The 18,254-nt window shown below is 41.1% G+C and overlaps 1 protein-coding gene across 1 annotated transcript in view; it reads left to right on the top strand.

Annotated features, from left to right (window-relative positions):
• LGR6 (leucine rich repeat containing G protein-coupled receptor 6) overlaps positions 1-18,254 on the top strand; it is a 139,302-nt gene that overhangs the window by 72,411 nt on the left and 48,637 nt on the right. The window contains exon 5 of the mRNA XM_081009816.1: positions 13,733-13,948. Within this exon, the coding sequence (XP_080865942.1) occupies positions 13,733-13,948 (216 nt within the window). The remainder of the gene's footprint in view (positions 1-13,732; positions 13,949-18,254) is intronic.

Here is an 18,254-nt window from a genome sequence, read left to right as displayed (position 1 = left end):
CTGTCACTCAACAATCTAGTCTTTGAGTTATAAGCCTCCATAAGAGGCCAATAGAGAATGCACATGGACAAAGGTATTACCTTTGGGATGAATAAACATGATCTTCGGAGATGTTAAAAGATAATTTTCCTAATGACAGATGCTTTGCCTAGTTCCATGGCAAGTCATTATGCAGTGCCATTCATTGTACAATCCCTCTGTGATTCCTAATTCAAACAGCTCTCCACATCATAATTTCCTTTCCCTCCTCCCTCGCACAGCTGTGCTGTTAAAACCATCCAGCCCAGAGGTGACTGCATTTTAGCTGTGGGACATATGAGCTTTCGCTGTCCCAGAGAATGGCCATTTTCTTTTGTTTTTGAGGCAGTTTGCTCTCTGAAAGGGACAAGATCTTATTGCAGGAACTGTCTCCTCGAAGCAAATGGGAGTATGGACTTACCAATGAAATCCAAGTCAGATTCTTATAGGATCTCTTTCAAAGCAAGTGCACTTTCAATACAAAAGAGGTGATTTTGAACTTTCTCCTCCAATCATGTGGTCTGGAGAGCATCCAAGCACATGAAGCATCTACCGGTACTCTCCCCCTCAACAATGAGCAGTAATGTATTGGCTGAAACTGAATAATTAGCATTTGTTGTGTGGAGAGATCCTTTTCTTCCACCAAAGTGAATCATATAAGTATATAGCTCGTACTGTGGAAAGGAGAAACAGTGTGCCATAAGTCTTTAAACCAACGTTATTCAGGTCTCCGTATATCTGAATGATTGCAATAGTAATCATACCTGGGTATTTGTTCTCTCATCCTTGCTTCCATTTGGTTGGCATTCTTTGGGGTAGCCAGCTGCTGCTTTTATACCCTGCAGGAAAATGACAGAGTGGAAAGACCTAACTTTGGGAGGATTAAGCCTGGGAATACAGGGCCCATCTGCACTACCTGAAATTGTCTCATACCTTTAATGTTCTAGAATTTTTGATTGAGAGACCACATGATGTTGCCAGTGTTCTTCTGGCATTTTGCATGTCTTTTAGCAAAAAGAACCCCACATTTAGTCTGACCAGTAGTAGTGCAAAAAATGTTTTTCTAAAATATATATATATGGTAATATGATTCTTTCCCCTGTGATGTCTGTTTAGCATAACAAGACTGGCCATATTTACCCATTTCTAACTCAGAAGAGTTCACACTGACCCAGCTTGGGAACTTTTGTTCATGGTGGTTGCATGATGAGCACCACTCACTGATGTAATAACCATAAGAAACAAGGGCTGTGAATGGTTTCCTTCAGTTGAATCCTGAGATCAAATACCAAAGATTATGCATTTTAATATGTTGAAGTTAGATCTTCCACTTCTAATGGCATTGTGGTTCATGAACCACACTGCAGCGAAATATGTGGTCTCCTCAAGTACAGTACATGGATCTCATCATAGATCCTCACTTTGTATGTGATGTTGGGCATGAAGATATAGAAATGAGAGTGAATGTCACATCTGAACTCCATCCGTGTTTATAACATTTGGATTGAACATTAACTCCCACTGCAAATGGTCAAAATTGCCTCCAGGTCATGCAACTTGAGTCAAATGCCTACCCATGATCTTATGGAGGTATAACCTATAATCCCCCCCCCCCACCTCTCTATGGATATAGCCACAGATATTCCACTTTCATAAAATTGTTTTAAGCCACCATACCCATGAGTATTGCTGTCAGGTTGCTATTGATGAAGAGTGTTACACACTACAGCTGTTAAATCGCATCTGCAGGAATGGGTAGGACACATCAAGGGAAGGCAATTTTAATGCAAACTAGTTTATACAGATATTTTACCTGATAAAAACAAGCCAGACCTCTTAATAATAATAATAATAATAATAATAATAATAATAATAATAAATATAATACATTTTATTTATACCCTGCCCCCCCCCAGCCAAGACCGGGCTCAGGGTGGCTACCAACCGATATAAAACAAATTGACTGAAATACAACTTTAAAAACAAGATTAAAATACAACATTAAAACATTAAAATGCAGTCTCATTTCAATGGAAACGCAAATAAAAAACTTTTTTGGGGATGAAAACGTCAAGTCTTCACCAAGGCTAACTATCCAGACTGGTCCTACATGGGCCAGAAAAAAGCCAGGGAAGTCCCCAAATAGGAGTTCCATCACAGGAGGAGAAAGAGTGTTTATTGCATCCTCCCTACAGAAAGAAGAAACCAAAACCCCCTCTACAATGGCAATTTGTTTCCTGCATCCAGATTTAATAGAGGGGGGAAACCACTCTTTGGAGATCTCCCTGCCCTCATTAAGTCCCATTAGACTAGTAGTTATTAGGATAAATTAGGTCTGATTTGAGAGAGATGAAAAGTCATTGAGTAAACAGTTTCCCCCTTAGCAGGCTGCTTTGTGCGTTGAGCAATATCTGAAGCTAAGCTGATTTCCTCAGATTTCATTGGGGCTGCCAATACTTCTTCATTCAAATTGGCTTTGTGTCAAATGCCCTTCTATTATTTCTGTATCTTCCCAGGGTTGGTCATTTTATCAGAAGAAAGACCAGGTCTGTATTTCCTTCCATTTAGAATCTATGAGTAATTTTCCACAAGTCTTCTATATATTTATTGCCAACCTGGAGCATCCATAGATCACTGCCGAGTGGCTTCCAAACATTACAAGTTGAGTGGGGACCTGAATCGTTTATTTACATTTGCCTAGAGGCTGTGGTTTTTCCATTTGCCCTGAAGTGTTTCGTTTCATAGAATGCTAACTTACCTACTGCTTGGAAATCAAGCAGCACTCCATAAAATATTCCACACCGGTGTGGGTATTAAAAGGCTTGCACATTGGAGGCCAGGACCGGTAGATGATGCAGAATTGTACAATATTGCCTTTATTGTTTCTCCATGTGATATTTACAGGTTTGAAATTGGGAGGTGAGGGGGAAATCCCATAATCTACGCTGCAGGAGGTGTTTGTATTTATGATGCCGTAATATATCAAAATTAACAGATGGCCCTTCAGACTTTGTTTGATGTGGGTTTGTTTGTTTCTTTGGCGAGTGTATTCTGCAACATGTTACTGGTACAATAACAATGCATTAGTGGTGGAATGATGCCGGACTGTCCACATAACCATCCTACTTTATGTGTTCTGTGATGCTGTACAATGTCATTGCCTTTTTGCTGTCTGGGAGTGGGGCCCACTTGCACAACAAAAGTAGACAAAAAATAAAGTGAACATTTGTGGTATAAAAAGTTACAGGAGTTCAGCATTTGTTGGCTGAGGCTGATGGACATTGTAGTCTGACAACATCTGGAAGGCAGCAAGTTGGCAAAGGCTGTTTTAGATGTTGCCTGGCTGCTCCATATATGTTCTGAAGCACTCACTTACACCTCTGGCAAGCAGAACCATGAATTATTAGCAGCGCCTGCTATTGCAGCTTTTGTCCTCGGTGTTTTGGACTTGCAGCTCTGTGCTGGCTGGAGGGCACCAGGTTGGCAAAGCTGTTCTGTTCTGAAGAGATGCAGACAGAAAAGGCTGAGGAGGAAGCAGCACAGAGTTATTAATGATGGGGTGAGGCAGGGCAAGAGAGTTTGAAGTAGTCCTTTGTGCAATCTTTGTGCTTCCTTTCGTCTGCATTCTTCTCATTTGCAGTCTGCACAAAATGAGAGGATTTGAAGAGGCACATCTACACCTGATGGCAAAAACTCTAAACTACATGTCAGATGCTAGGCCTTATTTAAGGCAGTGATTCAGTCGTGATTCCCTGGCAAAGTGGCCGTCTACCAGCAGTTTTATAGGTGTGGTAAGGGCATACCATGCGCACTCTAGGAGAGTCGTGTGTCAGGCTAATTAACAACATTGTGGTTACAACAAGCTCTTACCTAAAGCAGATGGGTACACTCTGTTTCTCTGCCAGCCAAAAGTAAACCAAAGACTTCCAAAGCAAGCAGGTGCTATAAGTTATAATTATTGCGTTTTCAGTAAGAGTGAGAAAAAGAAGAGAGCTTGATTGGATTAAAAGCTCAGACAAGACTCTTGAGGCTTGTCTTTCAAATGAAAATAAAAGACAATGGAAGCAGCTTGGTTTTCTGCAACATTTCGAATGCACATCCCACAGAGATGCTTAGAATGCCATCTCATATGTCCTCATTTGCAAGTATCAGAACTGAAGCATGGCAGATTCTGAAGCCCTCTTCAAAAGTCAGCTCAAGATCTTTCAGCCACCTTTTCCTGAGCATGGTGGTTCTGATCCTTAAGGCAATTTTATCTTTCACACACAAAGTCATATCACTCTAGTTATGTATATGTTTACATGTTACATCATGGTAGCATGGCGCCCAACTTTGGTAATATTATATGTGGAAGGCTGTTTTGGCATTGAGCAAAATATACATTAATAAAGAATAAGAAATGTACAATTTCTGACTGCAGTCCCCCAAACTACAGTGAAGGTTTCCTCAGAGGGTTCCTTGACTTGTGGAAATAGAGTGTGTGCCTTATATAAAGGGTGCTTTAGAAGCTCGTGTGTGTGTACGTGGGCTATTCTTTGTAGCCCGTTTGAGGTGTTTCCATGTTTCAGCAACTGTGCCACCTTTATATAATTGAGGTAACTTCTTCAAAAGGAAAAAAGTGAGGGAGGAAAATGGGCCAAAGTGCCATGTCCCAGACTAAACACATGTAACACTGGTCATCTAGGTAGAAATTGGCGACTATCAGTTCCTCAGCATGTGCTTAATCCAAGCAAGGGGAGGCAGATGCAATAGAAGCCATTGTTCCAGCTGGCTGTTTTCCATTGTCACCCCATATTGCAAAATTATTCCAACACTGACTTCAAAGAAGAAGGAAAGACAGAAGAATTTGCCCGATAAATGCTGTCCTTCAACATATTGACTTCTATTACACTGCTTGCAAAGAACCAGTGAAACATCTCAATCCATAGAACTGGTGCACCACCCTCTCTTCATGTCTTTAGGAAAAACAGTTTGGAAGCAGACAGAAAGAGAGTAAAGACTTCTTTAAAAATGTTAAGCCCATGAATAGGGTAATTATCATCATCATTATTATTGCTGAACATTAAAATGCAAGGAGTGACTTCTTGGAAGTCACGGGGACAGTTGCTTTGATGTTGACAAAGGAGAAGCCTTCCCCACCAGACAAGTCGGTTGTAAGCATATATATTCTGATGACGGATGGAAGGAAGGAAAGGAATCACTTTGGAATTAGCATAGCCTGAGAGCATGTTCCCGCTTTCATAGGCCACCTTTGATCTGTTTGAAATGTGACAGCTCATTGTAAGGGCAATATTGCTTCATATAAATCATTTTTGATAGAATGTGCTTTTGCTTCTTAGAAAAAAGAAAAGGAAAGAAATATCTTCCACTGAATGTTTAAAGGATAAAAGGCAACAGAAATAGACTGGGGTGTTTAACATCAACTTATAATTTATTGGCATGGATCTGATTTTGTGGCAAAGCCACATTAAGTATTGTTAAGGTAATTTATGAGGCATAAGCTTTTCCTGGAGCACAAGAAAAGTGAGCCTTCTAGCTAGTTGAAAAGAAGCCATCAAGTAATTGTGAATTTCAGACTTGTAGAGTAATCAACAAACAAGCAAAGCAGCCCTCCTTGAGGAACAGCCATAGCTGAGTGGTAGAGCATCTGCTTTGCTTGTGGAAAGTCTTGGGTTCAACCCCCATCCAAACAGGGATGAGACAGATTCTTGACTGAAACCCTGGAGAGCCACTGGCAGTCAGTGTAAACAATACAGTGGTGCCCCGCAAGACGAAAAACTCGCTAGACGAAAGGGTTTTGCGGTTTTTGAGCTGCTTCGCAAGACGAATTTCCCTATGGGCTTGCTTCGCAAGATGAAAACGTCTTGCAAGTTTGTTTCCTTTTTCGTAAAACCGTTAAAACCCAAGGTGCATTGCTTGAAGAGGTGCAGTTGCGACTTGACTTCGAGGAGCAACTCATAGCACGTGGTGTGGTAGCCTTTTTTGAGGTTTTTGAAGACTTTGGCGATTTTTGAAGCTTTTCCAAAACTTCTTTTGCAGCCATTTGGTAAGTTAAACTTTTAAAACTTTTTTGGGGGTTTTTGGATTTTGGGTTGGGGTGTTTGGAATTCAAGGACTTGGTGTTGGGGAGGGGTTTGCAAGAATCTGGAAGCTTGTGTGGTTTTTTTCTGAATTTTTATGATTTTTATTGTTCCTTCAATTTTTGAATTTATTGTTCCTTCAGTTTTTGAAATGCTCTTTACAGTATGTGTGACTTTAAAGAGCACTTAATAAACTCTTGTTGTACCGAATTTGGCTTTGTTTGGACTTTTTTTGACCATAGGAACACATTAATTGAATTTCAATGCATTCCTATGGGATTTCGTGCTTCGCAAGACGAAAAATTCGCTAGACGATAAAACTCGCGGAACGAATTAATTTCGTCTTGCAAGGCACCACTGTACTGAGCTGGGTGTACCCAAGAGTCTCACTCTGTATAAGGTAGCTTTCTACATTCCTATGTTTTTGTGTTCTATGTTCTAAAGGATATAGTAGCCAATTGCTAAATAAAATGATGAAACCTGACTGGAAACTGCTTTATGCCTTAGAAGCTGCGCCCCATGATTTCCATTGTGTAGTTTTGTGCCTTGTGTGAGAAGAAAGTATTGTTACAAACTTTGAACTTGCCCTAGGGGTGAGAAATTCCAGGGGCAGTACTCCTTGAATTTAGCTTCCTTTTGATGGAGTGATGGCTGGAGACTTTTTGTAATGTTTAGTTTGTGGAGCTACAGGACAGACTAGAATGTTACTTAGTTAGCATGTAGCAGATCCATTTCATATCCTTAGAGCAGGGTGGTCCACCTTTTCATACCAAGTGGGCCGCAAGAGTGCTTTGATACAGAACCCATGGGCCACACACTGCCTTGCTGTGCATGGGGTGGGAAGAAGTGAGGCCAAACGGGACACTGGGCTTTGGGAAGGAGGCACGAGGGCTCTGGCAGGATCCTAGAGCCCTCCTACCTCCTTCCCAAAGCTGGGAAAGTACTACTTAGGCTTTGGTAAGGAGGAGGGAGGACTCTAGGACCCTGTCAGAGCCCTCTTGCCTCCTTCCCAAAGCCAATCGCCTCACTTACCTGGCTTTGGGAAAACAGTGTGAGGGCTAGATGGGGCATCAAGTGTTGTCAAGGGTTGCATTGGACCACCCTGCCCTAGAAAGGCATCCTGCACCACAAGGTGTATCTCTGAACTGCAGTTTCTTCACATGCCTATAGGTTGCACCCTCCGCTTCCAGGTTATAGTGAGCTCTTCCATTTGAAACCCTCAGGAAGGTTCTCCAGCTATTTCAATTAGCTCCCATTGAGAAGACATCTATCAGTCATTCTAGGCCATTGGCAAGCCATTTGCCTGACAAAGACAAAGCACAATTGGCGAGTCAGCTTTCATAGCATTATTAGCTGAAGCTATGAAGTACAGTGGTACCTCAGGATACGAACGAGATTCGTTCTGGAGCCCCGTTCGTATCCTGAATGGAACACAAGATGCGGCAGCACGTCTGCGTGTGCGCGAGTCACGTTTCGCCACTTCTGTGCATGCATGTGATGTCATTTTGAGCAACTGCGCATGTGCGAGCGGCGAAACCCGGAAGTAACGTGCTCCATTACTTTCGGGTTGCCGCAGAGCGCAACTCAAACGCGCTCAACCCGAAGCACATTCAACTCGAGGTATGACTGTATGAGTGCTTCATATTTAGGAATCTTTTTTTCTTGAAAAGGACATAAAACACAATCTTGAAGTATGTTCACAATAAAGAAGAATCTGCCCAGTTAATTAAGGCTCATATTTTCAGGAACAGCAGAGATATAGCACCTTTCTGGGGGAGAGGGAGGCATCTCCTATTCATTCTCCCCTGAACAATATGCCTGGAATACTCTCTTAAAATAAACTGTGTCTACCACAAAAAATGGCCATGAGTGGGGGATGCTATGATAGATTCAATTTTCCAATTTAACTGAGTGTATAAACAGGTTCAGAGTAATGAGACATCAGAGCAAAAGAATATCTAGTGAAGCAGGACTCTATGTGTCTCTGTTAGCCTATTGTAAAAGACTGTTCGCTGAAGTCTATTATAGAAATAAGTATGCAGACTTTCCTAGAGAAATCAGCATATGGGAACTGTTGTCAGTCTCCCTGCTGTACTGACACATCTACTGTATTTAACATATGGGACCTATCAACCCAACTGCACAGACATATCTACTGTATAGAACATCTGGGACCAATCACCCATCTTCCCTGTTCTTTGGCTTTTCACTAAGGGAAATGTAACAAGTCATGTACTTAAGTGAGAGGGTTCAGGGTCATGAATCTTCCTAATCAAGGTCAATAAAAAGCACATTGGGGACTTTATAATATTGTTTGTATACTTATGTATAGGCACGCAGGTTCTGTTGTTATTGGTTTTTTTACTCAAGATCCTATTGCATTTTAAGCCACACATAGGATGGTAGAAGAGCCCAAAAGAGATTTTTTTTCTGTACTGTACTACATAATTTTTTTCAGGGGGGAGGGGAAGTGCAAAAGATTATATGAGAAACTTGCATTCTCTTGTAGTTCTGTACTCTAGCCACAAGACAGATGAGAAACGCCATGAAAATTAATCTTCACTATGGTTCAAGACTTCAAAACCAGACACACAATATATTTAATTCAATAATGGTGAAATGGAGTAAACCTATGGCATGGCTAGAATTTCCACTTTTCTTCCTGTCAGTATTTATGTGATTTTAATAGTTGCATGGCAGGCAAAGCATGTGACTGATAAACCCTTTCCTGACCTGGTTGATACACTGATGTGGAAAAGTGAGTGACCTGCCAGGAAAAAAGGGTTTGCAATCCTACCTATAGATATGAGTGCTAAGATTTGGGGGGGGGGGGGGGACTGGGAAATAATTTTTTCACATGTCCAAGTTATACGGTTGCTCATATGGCACCTTCTGAGAACAAATGAAGGCCCCAACAGATGCAAGCGATTTTATCTGCAACCCTCCGTATGTTGTCAGACAGATAGTTCAGTTGGTAGAGCATGAGACTCTTTATCTCAGGGTCGTGGGTTGGAGCCCTACGTTGGGCAAAGCATTCCTACATTGCAATAAATCTACAATTCTATTACAGTGGTACCTCTAGTTATGAACTAAATTCATTCCGGAGGTCTGTTCTTAACCTGAAACTGTTCTTAACTAGAGGCGTGCTTTCGCGAATGGGGCCTCTTGCTGCTGCTGCTGCGCCGCCGGCACACGATTTCCGTTCTCATCCTGGGGCAAAGTTCTCAACTCGAGGTAACTCTTCCAGGTTAGCGGAGTTTGTAACCTGAAGTGTTTGTAACCTGAGGCGTTTGTAACTCGAGGTACCACTGTATTCTAAGGCTCTTTATTTCCCCGACTGGATAACTCAGTTGGTTAGAGTGGGGTGCTGATAATGCCATGGTTGCAGGCTTGATCCCCAAATGGGACACCTGGTTTTCCTGCCTTCACTGTCACTAGGTGGGCTCAATGATGAGCCCTCACATGTAAGATGTGATGTGTGAGAGTGCATGTGCACAATCACGGTACCTTTATTCTGTGAACCTGCGGGTATAGGGTGGTATATAAATTCAATAAATAAATAAATACCTTGGGACACACTCTTATACTGAAGATCCACCAGATGATGGGGTTAAAATATTGGTGGGAAAAGTCTGGCAGATTGGTTTGGCCCTTCACTGGGTGCTACAGTTTAGCATTACACTTGAAAAAATCTCAGAGCCTCGTCTGAGTTCCTCCATGTGACACGAACACCCCAATGTAGGATTGATGCTTGTGATGGAAACTGCAGCATGATCTGAGAAGCACAGCAGAATAAAAAATGTCAACGTCTATGTGGAAATGGAGCAAGTTGGCACTGGCCTACCCTGTCTCCTAATCTGCCCAATTATCCCAGGTATAAACCATAATAGAAAGTGCTTAAGAAGCCATAATCACACAGTGCAGAAAGAGGAGAGCCATGTGGTTGCTTTTTTGTTTTGCTTAATTGATATAATTAGCAGCTTCTTGGTGCCAAGGGAGCTGAGTTTTATATTCGCTCCATCTCTTCCTCAAGAAGAACTACATTTGGGAGCAATAGCAGTTAGTGAGCTTGAACTCTGCTACATGTTTTTATGGCAATCCAACTTTATTTCAGAAAGCAAGCAAGCCAGGATACCAAACTACTTCTGGAAGCCAGTTTTCAGTTTATTTATGTCTGTCAGTGTTATTGTTTTCACTCCCACTTTCCCTTTGTGGTGAAGGTTCCAGGGCAGCTTTGCAGGATCGGTTTTTCTTCTGAATAACAGAGCAATGGAGAATTCTGGTGCATTTTGCAATAACTGTTTATTTACAAATGCGCAGATCGGGGAGGCAGCAAGCCAGTAGGACCATGTAGGTGGTGCAGGTTCCAAAATGGCACCAGTTCCTAAGCAACAGCATCATCTCTAAACAGAAAGCCTGTCTCTGCAGCCAACCCCTGAAACTTAGAACTTCTTTTCTCTTCTTCCTTTAGTCCAATACAAATTGCTTCCTTTCCAGGTCTCTGGCCGACCCGTTGCACAACCCCTTCCTACATCCAAATATCTGAAGCAATCTGCTTCCCTGGTTCTCCATTCATTGTCCGTGTCCAAGTCACAAACCAAAATAGAAGTTTTGAAGAATAAAAGGGCAGCATGACCTGTATTATTACTGGGTTCAGGGGGACTCATCTATCTCAGAAAAACCCTGCCGTTAAATAATAAACTGGCTTTTATAACCATACACTCTGCAGTATTTGAGTCTTTATATTTAAAGACTTACCTGATGCAGCTTTCTCTGAAAACATAAGGTAGATATTAGGGGCTTCATCAAGGTTATCTTATAAAACCATATGTAGACTTTTCATTTGTTGAGTACTGGAAATTGCATAATTCTTTGGATTTACAAGATGTAGTTAACATGACTCCGTTGTACTTGGTGGTTTTCCAAGTACTCAGACCTCCAAATGATACAAGTGAGGGAAGGGAAACACTGGGTTATCACCCTCTGCTAAACCTAGCCATTGTCATGGGCCGACTACTAGTTTGAGTAGACTCACAAGACTTTCAACAGGTGTTTTCCCAAGAAACAGATGCCCCCCACAAATAATTCCAAAACTGAGATGCATGCAAGGCACGAGAAAGCAAAACCTATGGAGTACTTTATAACAAATTGGCATGCTGAGGATATGATATTATTCCATTGGCATTCTGTAAAGTTTATTTTCTTTACTAAGAGTTCTATTCAATTCCTTTTGTGCTGGAGCTATTAGTCCCATTGCAAGTTGTTACTGAACACCTATCTCTATGGAACAGCTTTCCAAAGCAACTTGTTCCACCTTGTCTTCACTACACTTTAATGGAAGCAGGGGTGGGGCAGACCTCATTTCCAACCCAAACACATATAGGAAAATAGTAGGTCACAAAGTAGTAAAACCAGCGTCTACAAGCAATGTTTTGGAGAGCCCATTCTTCCCCTAGCTGCAGTTGCGGCTTGAGCCAGAAAACTAAGATTCTCTAAAGGCTGATTGAAGTGGCCAAAAGATACTACAATAGAACACAAGGCACATTCCCCCTAAGCGCCAAGAAAATGTTTAATTTTCACTTGCATTAGTATTGCACTTAGGAGGTTTTGCAGATTATTTCTAGGACAACTGAAACATTCATGTTAGATGAAACAGTATCTACATTTCAGAATTTACCATACAAACAAAAGATTAAGAAATTCAGCTTGTATTAGGTGAATGAAGGATTTCCCCTTCTCCTCCATTTGCTGACTCATTCAGATGACACAGTAGCAGAAACAGGTATCAAACCCAGCTCTTTAACTGGGCTTAAATCCTTCTTTTTGAGCTCTTCAGCTTTTATGGAACTAAAGAATTCTGATTAAAAAAACCCCAACTACTTCTCATTGGTGTCACATTTGACTTATACTACTGCAGTTCCTAGGGACGCGGGTGGCACTGTGGGTAAAACTTCAGTGCCTAGGACTTGCTGATCGTATGGTCGGCGGTTTGAATCCCCGCGGCAGGGTGAGCTCCCGTCGTTCGGTCCCAGCTCCTGCCCACCTAGCAGTTCGAAAGCACCCTTAAGTGCAAGTAGATAAATAGGTACCGCTTTATAGCGGGAAGGTAAACGGCGTTTCCGTGTGCTGCGCTGGTGCTGGCTCGCCAGAGCAGCTTTGTCACGCTGGCCACGAGACCCGGAAGTGTCTTCGGACAGCGCTGGCTCCCGGCCTCTTAAGTGAGATGAGCGCACAACCCTAGAGTCGGACACGACTGGCCCGTACGGGCAGGGGTACCTTTACCTTTACCTTTACTGCAGTTCCTATACCAAAACTGCAATTTTTATTTTGTTTTGTATTATAAACAAACAAACAAAAATGAACCAAACCACAACCTGCCATTCCACAGGAAATGATGTTCAGATATTTTATTTATTACTTGGTTTGGGGAAGAGGATTCTGAAGACATCATGGCAGTTCAAGCTAGCCTTCAATCTGTTGTGTAAAGGGTAGAGCTGGGGGAGAATTTCAGTTCATTTCACATTTAAAGGTGAACCTACCTAATTACATCCCAAAACTATACAGGAACCAAAACATAACCCCATTCTTCAAAATTTACACAAAATTTTGCACTGCAGCTCTCCAGCCAATAATGTGTACAAAATGCATATACTAGGATAAAGTTTGCATAAAAATGCATTTGTTAGTGAATATAGCATGCAAACAGAAAATGGCATTGCAAAAATGTGTTTATTAGGCAATCTTGCATACAGAAATGTGTATATTAGGAGATATTTGCACTATGATGCTGATGAAATTTCTTGGGGACATTTTTAATTAAAAAAAATCACAAACTGGCGTGGAAATGCGGAGAAGTAAATTTAAGATTGGAAACATGGGAAACTGAGAGAAACCAAAATTGACAGTTTCATCAATTCAGCCCTAGTAGAGGGGAAAGGTTATTTATTTTAATAACAGTATATCATGAGGAATGACAATGTACATCAACAGCAACAGCAGAAGAATTCAGAAGAGCATAACTGTGCTTCCTATAAATTGACTGCACAGCACCAGTATACTGTAATTCTGAACAAAGCCCCAGACACTTTGCAAACAAAGAAGATCAACTAGTCAGATGTTTGAATACTGTAATAAGGAGAGATGAATTCTGCATTTTTTCACCTGAAGTGGCTAATGTCGCTACTGCCAAGGTGTTTTTTCTTTGATTTGATTTGAGTTTGGAGAACTGATGCAGAATTGCCCTAGAATATCTGTGTTACATAAACGGAAGCCACTGTGTGGGATCGCGGCAGCTGTACGATGTGATTTTGTTGAGATCCACCACCTACACAGGAGACCAAACAGTATTATCAAAGGAATTTTTATGCTATATCATTCCAGAGGTATAAACCTCACACCCTCTCTTTCCATTTCCTATCAGGTCAAATCAGCAGGAAGCACGGATATTCCATCAAAGGAAGCAAGAATGTGTAGTCATTTGCATATGTCAGTCGTGCCTCCTGACCCTCTATGCAGGCCACTGGTGCTGCAGTAACTTGTTCAAGTCTTTGACCATTTATCAACAGGACACTTTCTGCACTGTGCTATGTGCACGCATGCTGTGTTTGATTGACTTGTCTGTTTATTTCCTTTAGGCGTCTGGATGCCAATTTGATCTCTGTGGTACCTGAGAAGAGCTTTGAGAGGCTGCCCTCCTTACGCCACCTTTGGCTGGATGATAATGCTCTGACAGAGATCCCTGTCAAAGCACTCAACAACCTGCCGGCTCTACAGGCCATGACACTGGCCCTCAACCAAATCTGGCACATTCCTAACTACGCCTTCCAGAACCTCACCAGCCTTGTGGTGCTGTACGTGCCCCCTTTTACTTTCCGTTTATTCTTTCGTTCCTTCTTTCAGAAGCCCATTTCTCATAACACAATGTACTGTTTAGACAAGCAGGAGATAGTTGCTTGATCAGTGTTTCAGTCTGGGCCGTGTCTCATAAAGGAAATCTCCTTAGTCTACGTAGCAAGTTCATAAAGGCATGGTTTTAGAAGTATTTAAGCAGTTTTCAGTGTAAAGCTGTTTTCACAAGATACAGTACAAAACAAATTAAAGGAATAATATTACTTCCGGTAACTGCCCATTTCCATATGGGACACATTTATTTCACAAGCAAGTTTTCCCCACCCCATAGAATACCATACCATGATTATAACAATGAACTCTAATAACCACAAAAATGAGCACACCAGCAAAAACATCAGATAAAATGAAACATACAGTTTTAGCACCAATGCATGTGAGTAGGACCACAATATATTTTTAGGAAATCACACCTGTAGGTTATTTAGGGCTTGCTTTAACCAATAGCTTATAGGTTTCCCCATCTTCTCAGATGGAAAGTTATGTGTGTAAATTTGTTAACTGTATATTGTTTGGTGTTGATTAGGAAGTTTTGCTTGTGATTACCAGCTGTCTTAGAATGATTACCATACTTATGAGATATAGGATTGAAACAGCTACTCCCACTCTGGAAATACACATGCTTGGTGGCTAGGCTATAAAAACATCATCAGGAAACTAATACTAAGCCAAACTGTAGCAAGTGTTTAATGGTAAGACTGCTACATGCCTTATGAAAAACAAATGAGGAAAAGAGGATTTCCTAAATTCTTTATGCATTGACTTCAACTGCCTGAACAAAATACAGCAGATTGTTTGAGAGTGATGATTAGAAAAATTAAAATATGCAGTTTATTTTCCAAAAGCTCCTGAGAGGCTTATAGTATAGGACTTTTCAAGCTGCTTAGAGAAAACAAAAATGATTCAGGCTACTTCTATTAGTGCAGGAACAAGAGAAAAATAATAATGAAGTGTTAAATCATGTACCTCGTGAATGATATTCACCTGTACTGACAACACTACAAATGTGGGGCACATGCTTCCCGGGGGCCCATAGAAATATCTAAATGTTACCATTACTTGGGGGAACTCTGTGAGCTAGTGTGTAAGAGATTTGGTTAAGAAACAGGCATCTGGAGGCAGAAGAAGGGCTTGTCACTGCCATAAACTTTCTAATCTGGGAGCTAATGAAATAGCCACCTTTGGGAAGGGGCCAAAGAACAGCTGTGGAGGGGTACTGGGGAAGATGTCATTTACAGCCTGATTAATACTTCTGGATACCCCTGATCAGCAGTTTCATAGCTAAGGACATGACCTTCCCAGGTGCAGCAATGCTCTTTCCTGCTGCGCACACCTTGAGCCTGTGGGAGCGAAATGGCTGATCATCTGCTGATGGCGGAAAGAGCCAACATGAAAATATACAAGCTTCAATCTGGAACAAGTTAGGGGCATCAGCCTCTGCTAATAAATTATATCCCCACTAAGGAATTCTGTACACCAGTTCCCATCCGTTTCTCGCATAGGTTTGTAATGGGGGATGCGGGATACTTTCTGCACAAGGAAACGTCTTGTAATGTGTAGATCTGCATTCTGTTAACATAACCGCAGAAATCATCCTTTCTCCTCCTATCATGTCTGGAAGTTACGGCTTTATGTACGTGAGATTTTACACATCACTGCTGCAAGGAAGAAAACGTGCTTAATAACCTCAGTGTTTAGGAGACTCACCAAGGGAAATCGAAACACCTACAATCTAGCCCAAGATGGAAAAGACAAAGCATCATTTCATCTTTCCGAGGATTCCTAGATTTCTAACTTTAGGGAAGGAAAACATATGAGCACAATCCAGAGAAGTGCTTTATTTTGTTTTTGAACTTTGCAAAAAAAATTAACTTTTTGCAGCCAAAGTTAAAGCATTCATTTAGTTTTTTTAAGGAAAGTGAGGCACTGGTGGGCTTCAAGGACAACTGAAATTCTGAGCAGATTGATATAAGAGAAAAGGGAATTCAGAACAGACTGATAACAAGTCACAACTGTTGTTGGGGGGGGGGTTATACCCCCCTGTTTATTTCAATCACTGGAGCAGACAGACATCAAAACAAAATTCCTCCTATTTTCAACACAAATTTAACACCCAGAAGCTAAAAGAAGAAATTTGTGCTCTTTCTGTCTGCAAAGTTGACTAAATCCCTATCGGGGGGGGGGGGGGGAATTCTGTCAGCAGGAAAAAATATAGAAAAATGAGATTTTAAAAGAAAAGGGGAAAATACTGATTGTTTCCAATCTACAGTGGTACCTTGGGTTAAGAACTTAATTCGTTCCGGAGGTCCGTTCTTAACCCGAAACTGTTCTTAACCTGAAGCACCACTTTAGCTAATGGGGCTTCCTGCTGCCGCCGTGCCGCTGGAGCACGATTTCTGTTCTTATCCTGAAGCAAAGTTCTTAACCTGAAGCACTATTTCTGGGTTAGCGGAGTCTGTAACCTGAAGCGTCTGTAACCCGAGGTACCACTGTATTCTGAGAAGAGATCTTTAGGTGGGTCAAGTGGGATTATAATGGGAAAAGACAGGGATTCTGTACTCAGCACAACTGAACATAGAAATCTGATTCTGCAGGATTATTTGGGGAGGCACCTGATGTTTGTTATGGGTGCTGGAAATTGTTGTTTAGAGCGGGCTAAACTTCAGTTCCCATGGTTCATTGGGAGAAGCCATAACTGTGAAAGTGTGGCTGTGACCTAAATGAGTGGATTTCCCTACATGGGAGTCACAGCCAATAAAGGATTGGACCTCTGCTTCATATTTAAAAGGGGAAAACAGCAGTATACACCAGCATTCTTTGGAAATGATGTATTTGTACACAGAATCTAGCATTAGTTGTCATTCTTGCATACACTGGCTATATCCCCACCGCAAGTTTTCCCCTGTGATGCTTAGGAACGCTCAGAACACAATGCAGTAATCATCACATTATGTGTGTTTCTTCCTACATGCCATTAGCTGGCACTAATGTTCTGAATTGCTTTGCAGAAAATAAAATAAAATGTTTGATCTGGATTTTTATTTTATTTTTATTTTTTTATTCAAAGTTATAACAAGACATATTATCCAAAAACATATCCTTATTCCCCCCCATTTTTCCTCCCTCCCCCACCCCCACCCCACCCCCCGACTTCCCTCAGTTCCAGTCGTTGGTTTCTCCAATAATGCTATTTTCTGCATGTTACAAAGTTATATAGATCCTCAAACTGTTTAGCTGATTATTATCAGTAAAAAAATTGTGAATGTTTACTCAAAACCTGCCAAGGAGTCCAGTTCATTTTGTTGCGTCTTCAGATACTTTGTGAAAGGTTCCCATTCATCCTTAAAGTCACAGTTATCCTTGTCTCGTAGCTTATATGTAAATTTTGCCAGTTCTGCCTAGTCCATCAATTTTTCTTGCCATGATTCTTTAGTTGGGGTTTCTTCAGTCTTCCATCCTTGTGCTACCAGAACTCTCGCGGCCGTTGTTGCATACATGAAAATGTTTTTCAACTTTTTTGGCAGGTCTTTCCCTACAATCCCCAACAAAAATGCCTCGGGTTTTTAAACAAATGTTAAATGGAACATTTTCTTCAATTAATTGTATATCATTTCCCAAAAAAATTTAATTACCTTACAATCCCACCGCATATGATAAAATGTTCCCTCCTTTTCCTTACACTTCCAACATATATTTGAACTAGTTTTGTACATTTTCCCTAACTGCACTGGTGTTGTGTACCATCTGTACATCATCTTCATGTAATTCTCCTTCAATAGGGAACAATCTGTAAATTTTAAGTCAGTTTTCCATAATTCAACCCAATCTTCCATCATAATGTTGTGACCTATATCTTGTGCCCATTTAATCATAACTGATTTTACATCTTCATCTTTCATCTCCCATTCTAACAGTATGCTGTATGGATTTTTATTTGTATGTATTGGATTTTTATTTTAAACAAAGCAATTCAAGACAGTTCTATTCTGAAAGTTGCTTCCTTTTTGGAATGATCCCAACTCTCCTTCTTTTCCTGGATTCTGATACGTTACACATATTGTAAAATAGCTTCATTCTGTTTGTCATTGATTCATCAGAGGAAATATGGTCATTAATTTCTCTAGAAACCTGAATGAAATGAAGAATTATAGAACTGTGTCTTCATTTTGTCAAAGCACCACTTCTGCAATTGTCAAACCATCTGTGACTTACCAGGAGAAATGGCTCTGTGTGAACGGGGAACAGTTT

The sequence above is a fragment of the Podarcis pityusensis genome (assembly GCF_964106645.2).
Source record: "Podarcis pityusensis genome assembly, chromosome: 6".
Taxonomy (NCBI): Eukaryota; Metazoa; Chordata; class Lepidosauria; order Squamata; family Lacertidae; genus Podarcis; species Podarcis pityusensis.
This window is presented reverse-complemented; position numbering and strand designations above follow the sequence as displayed.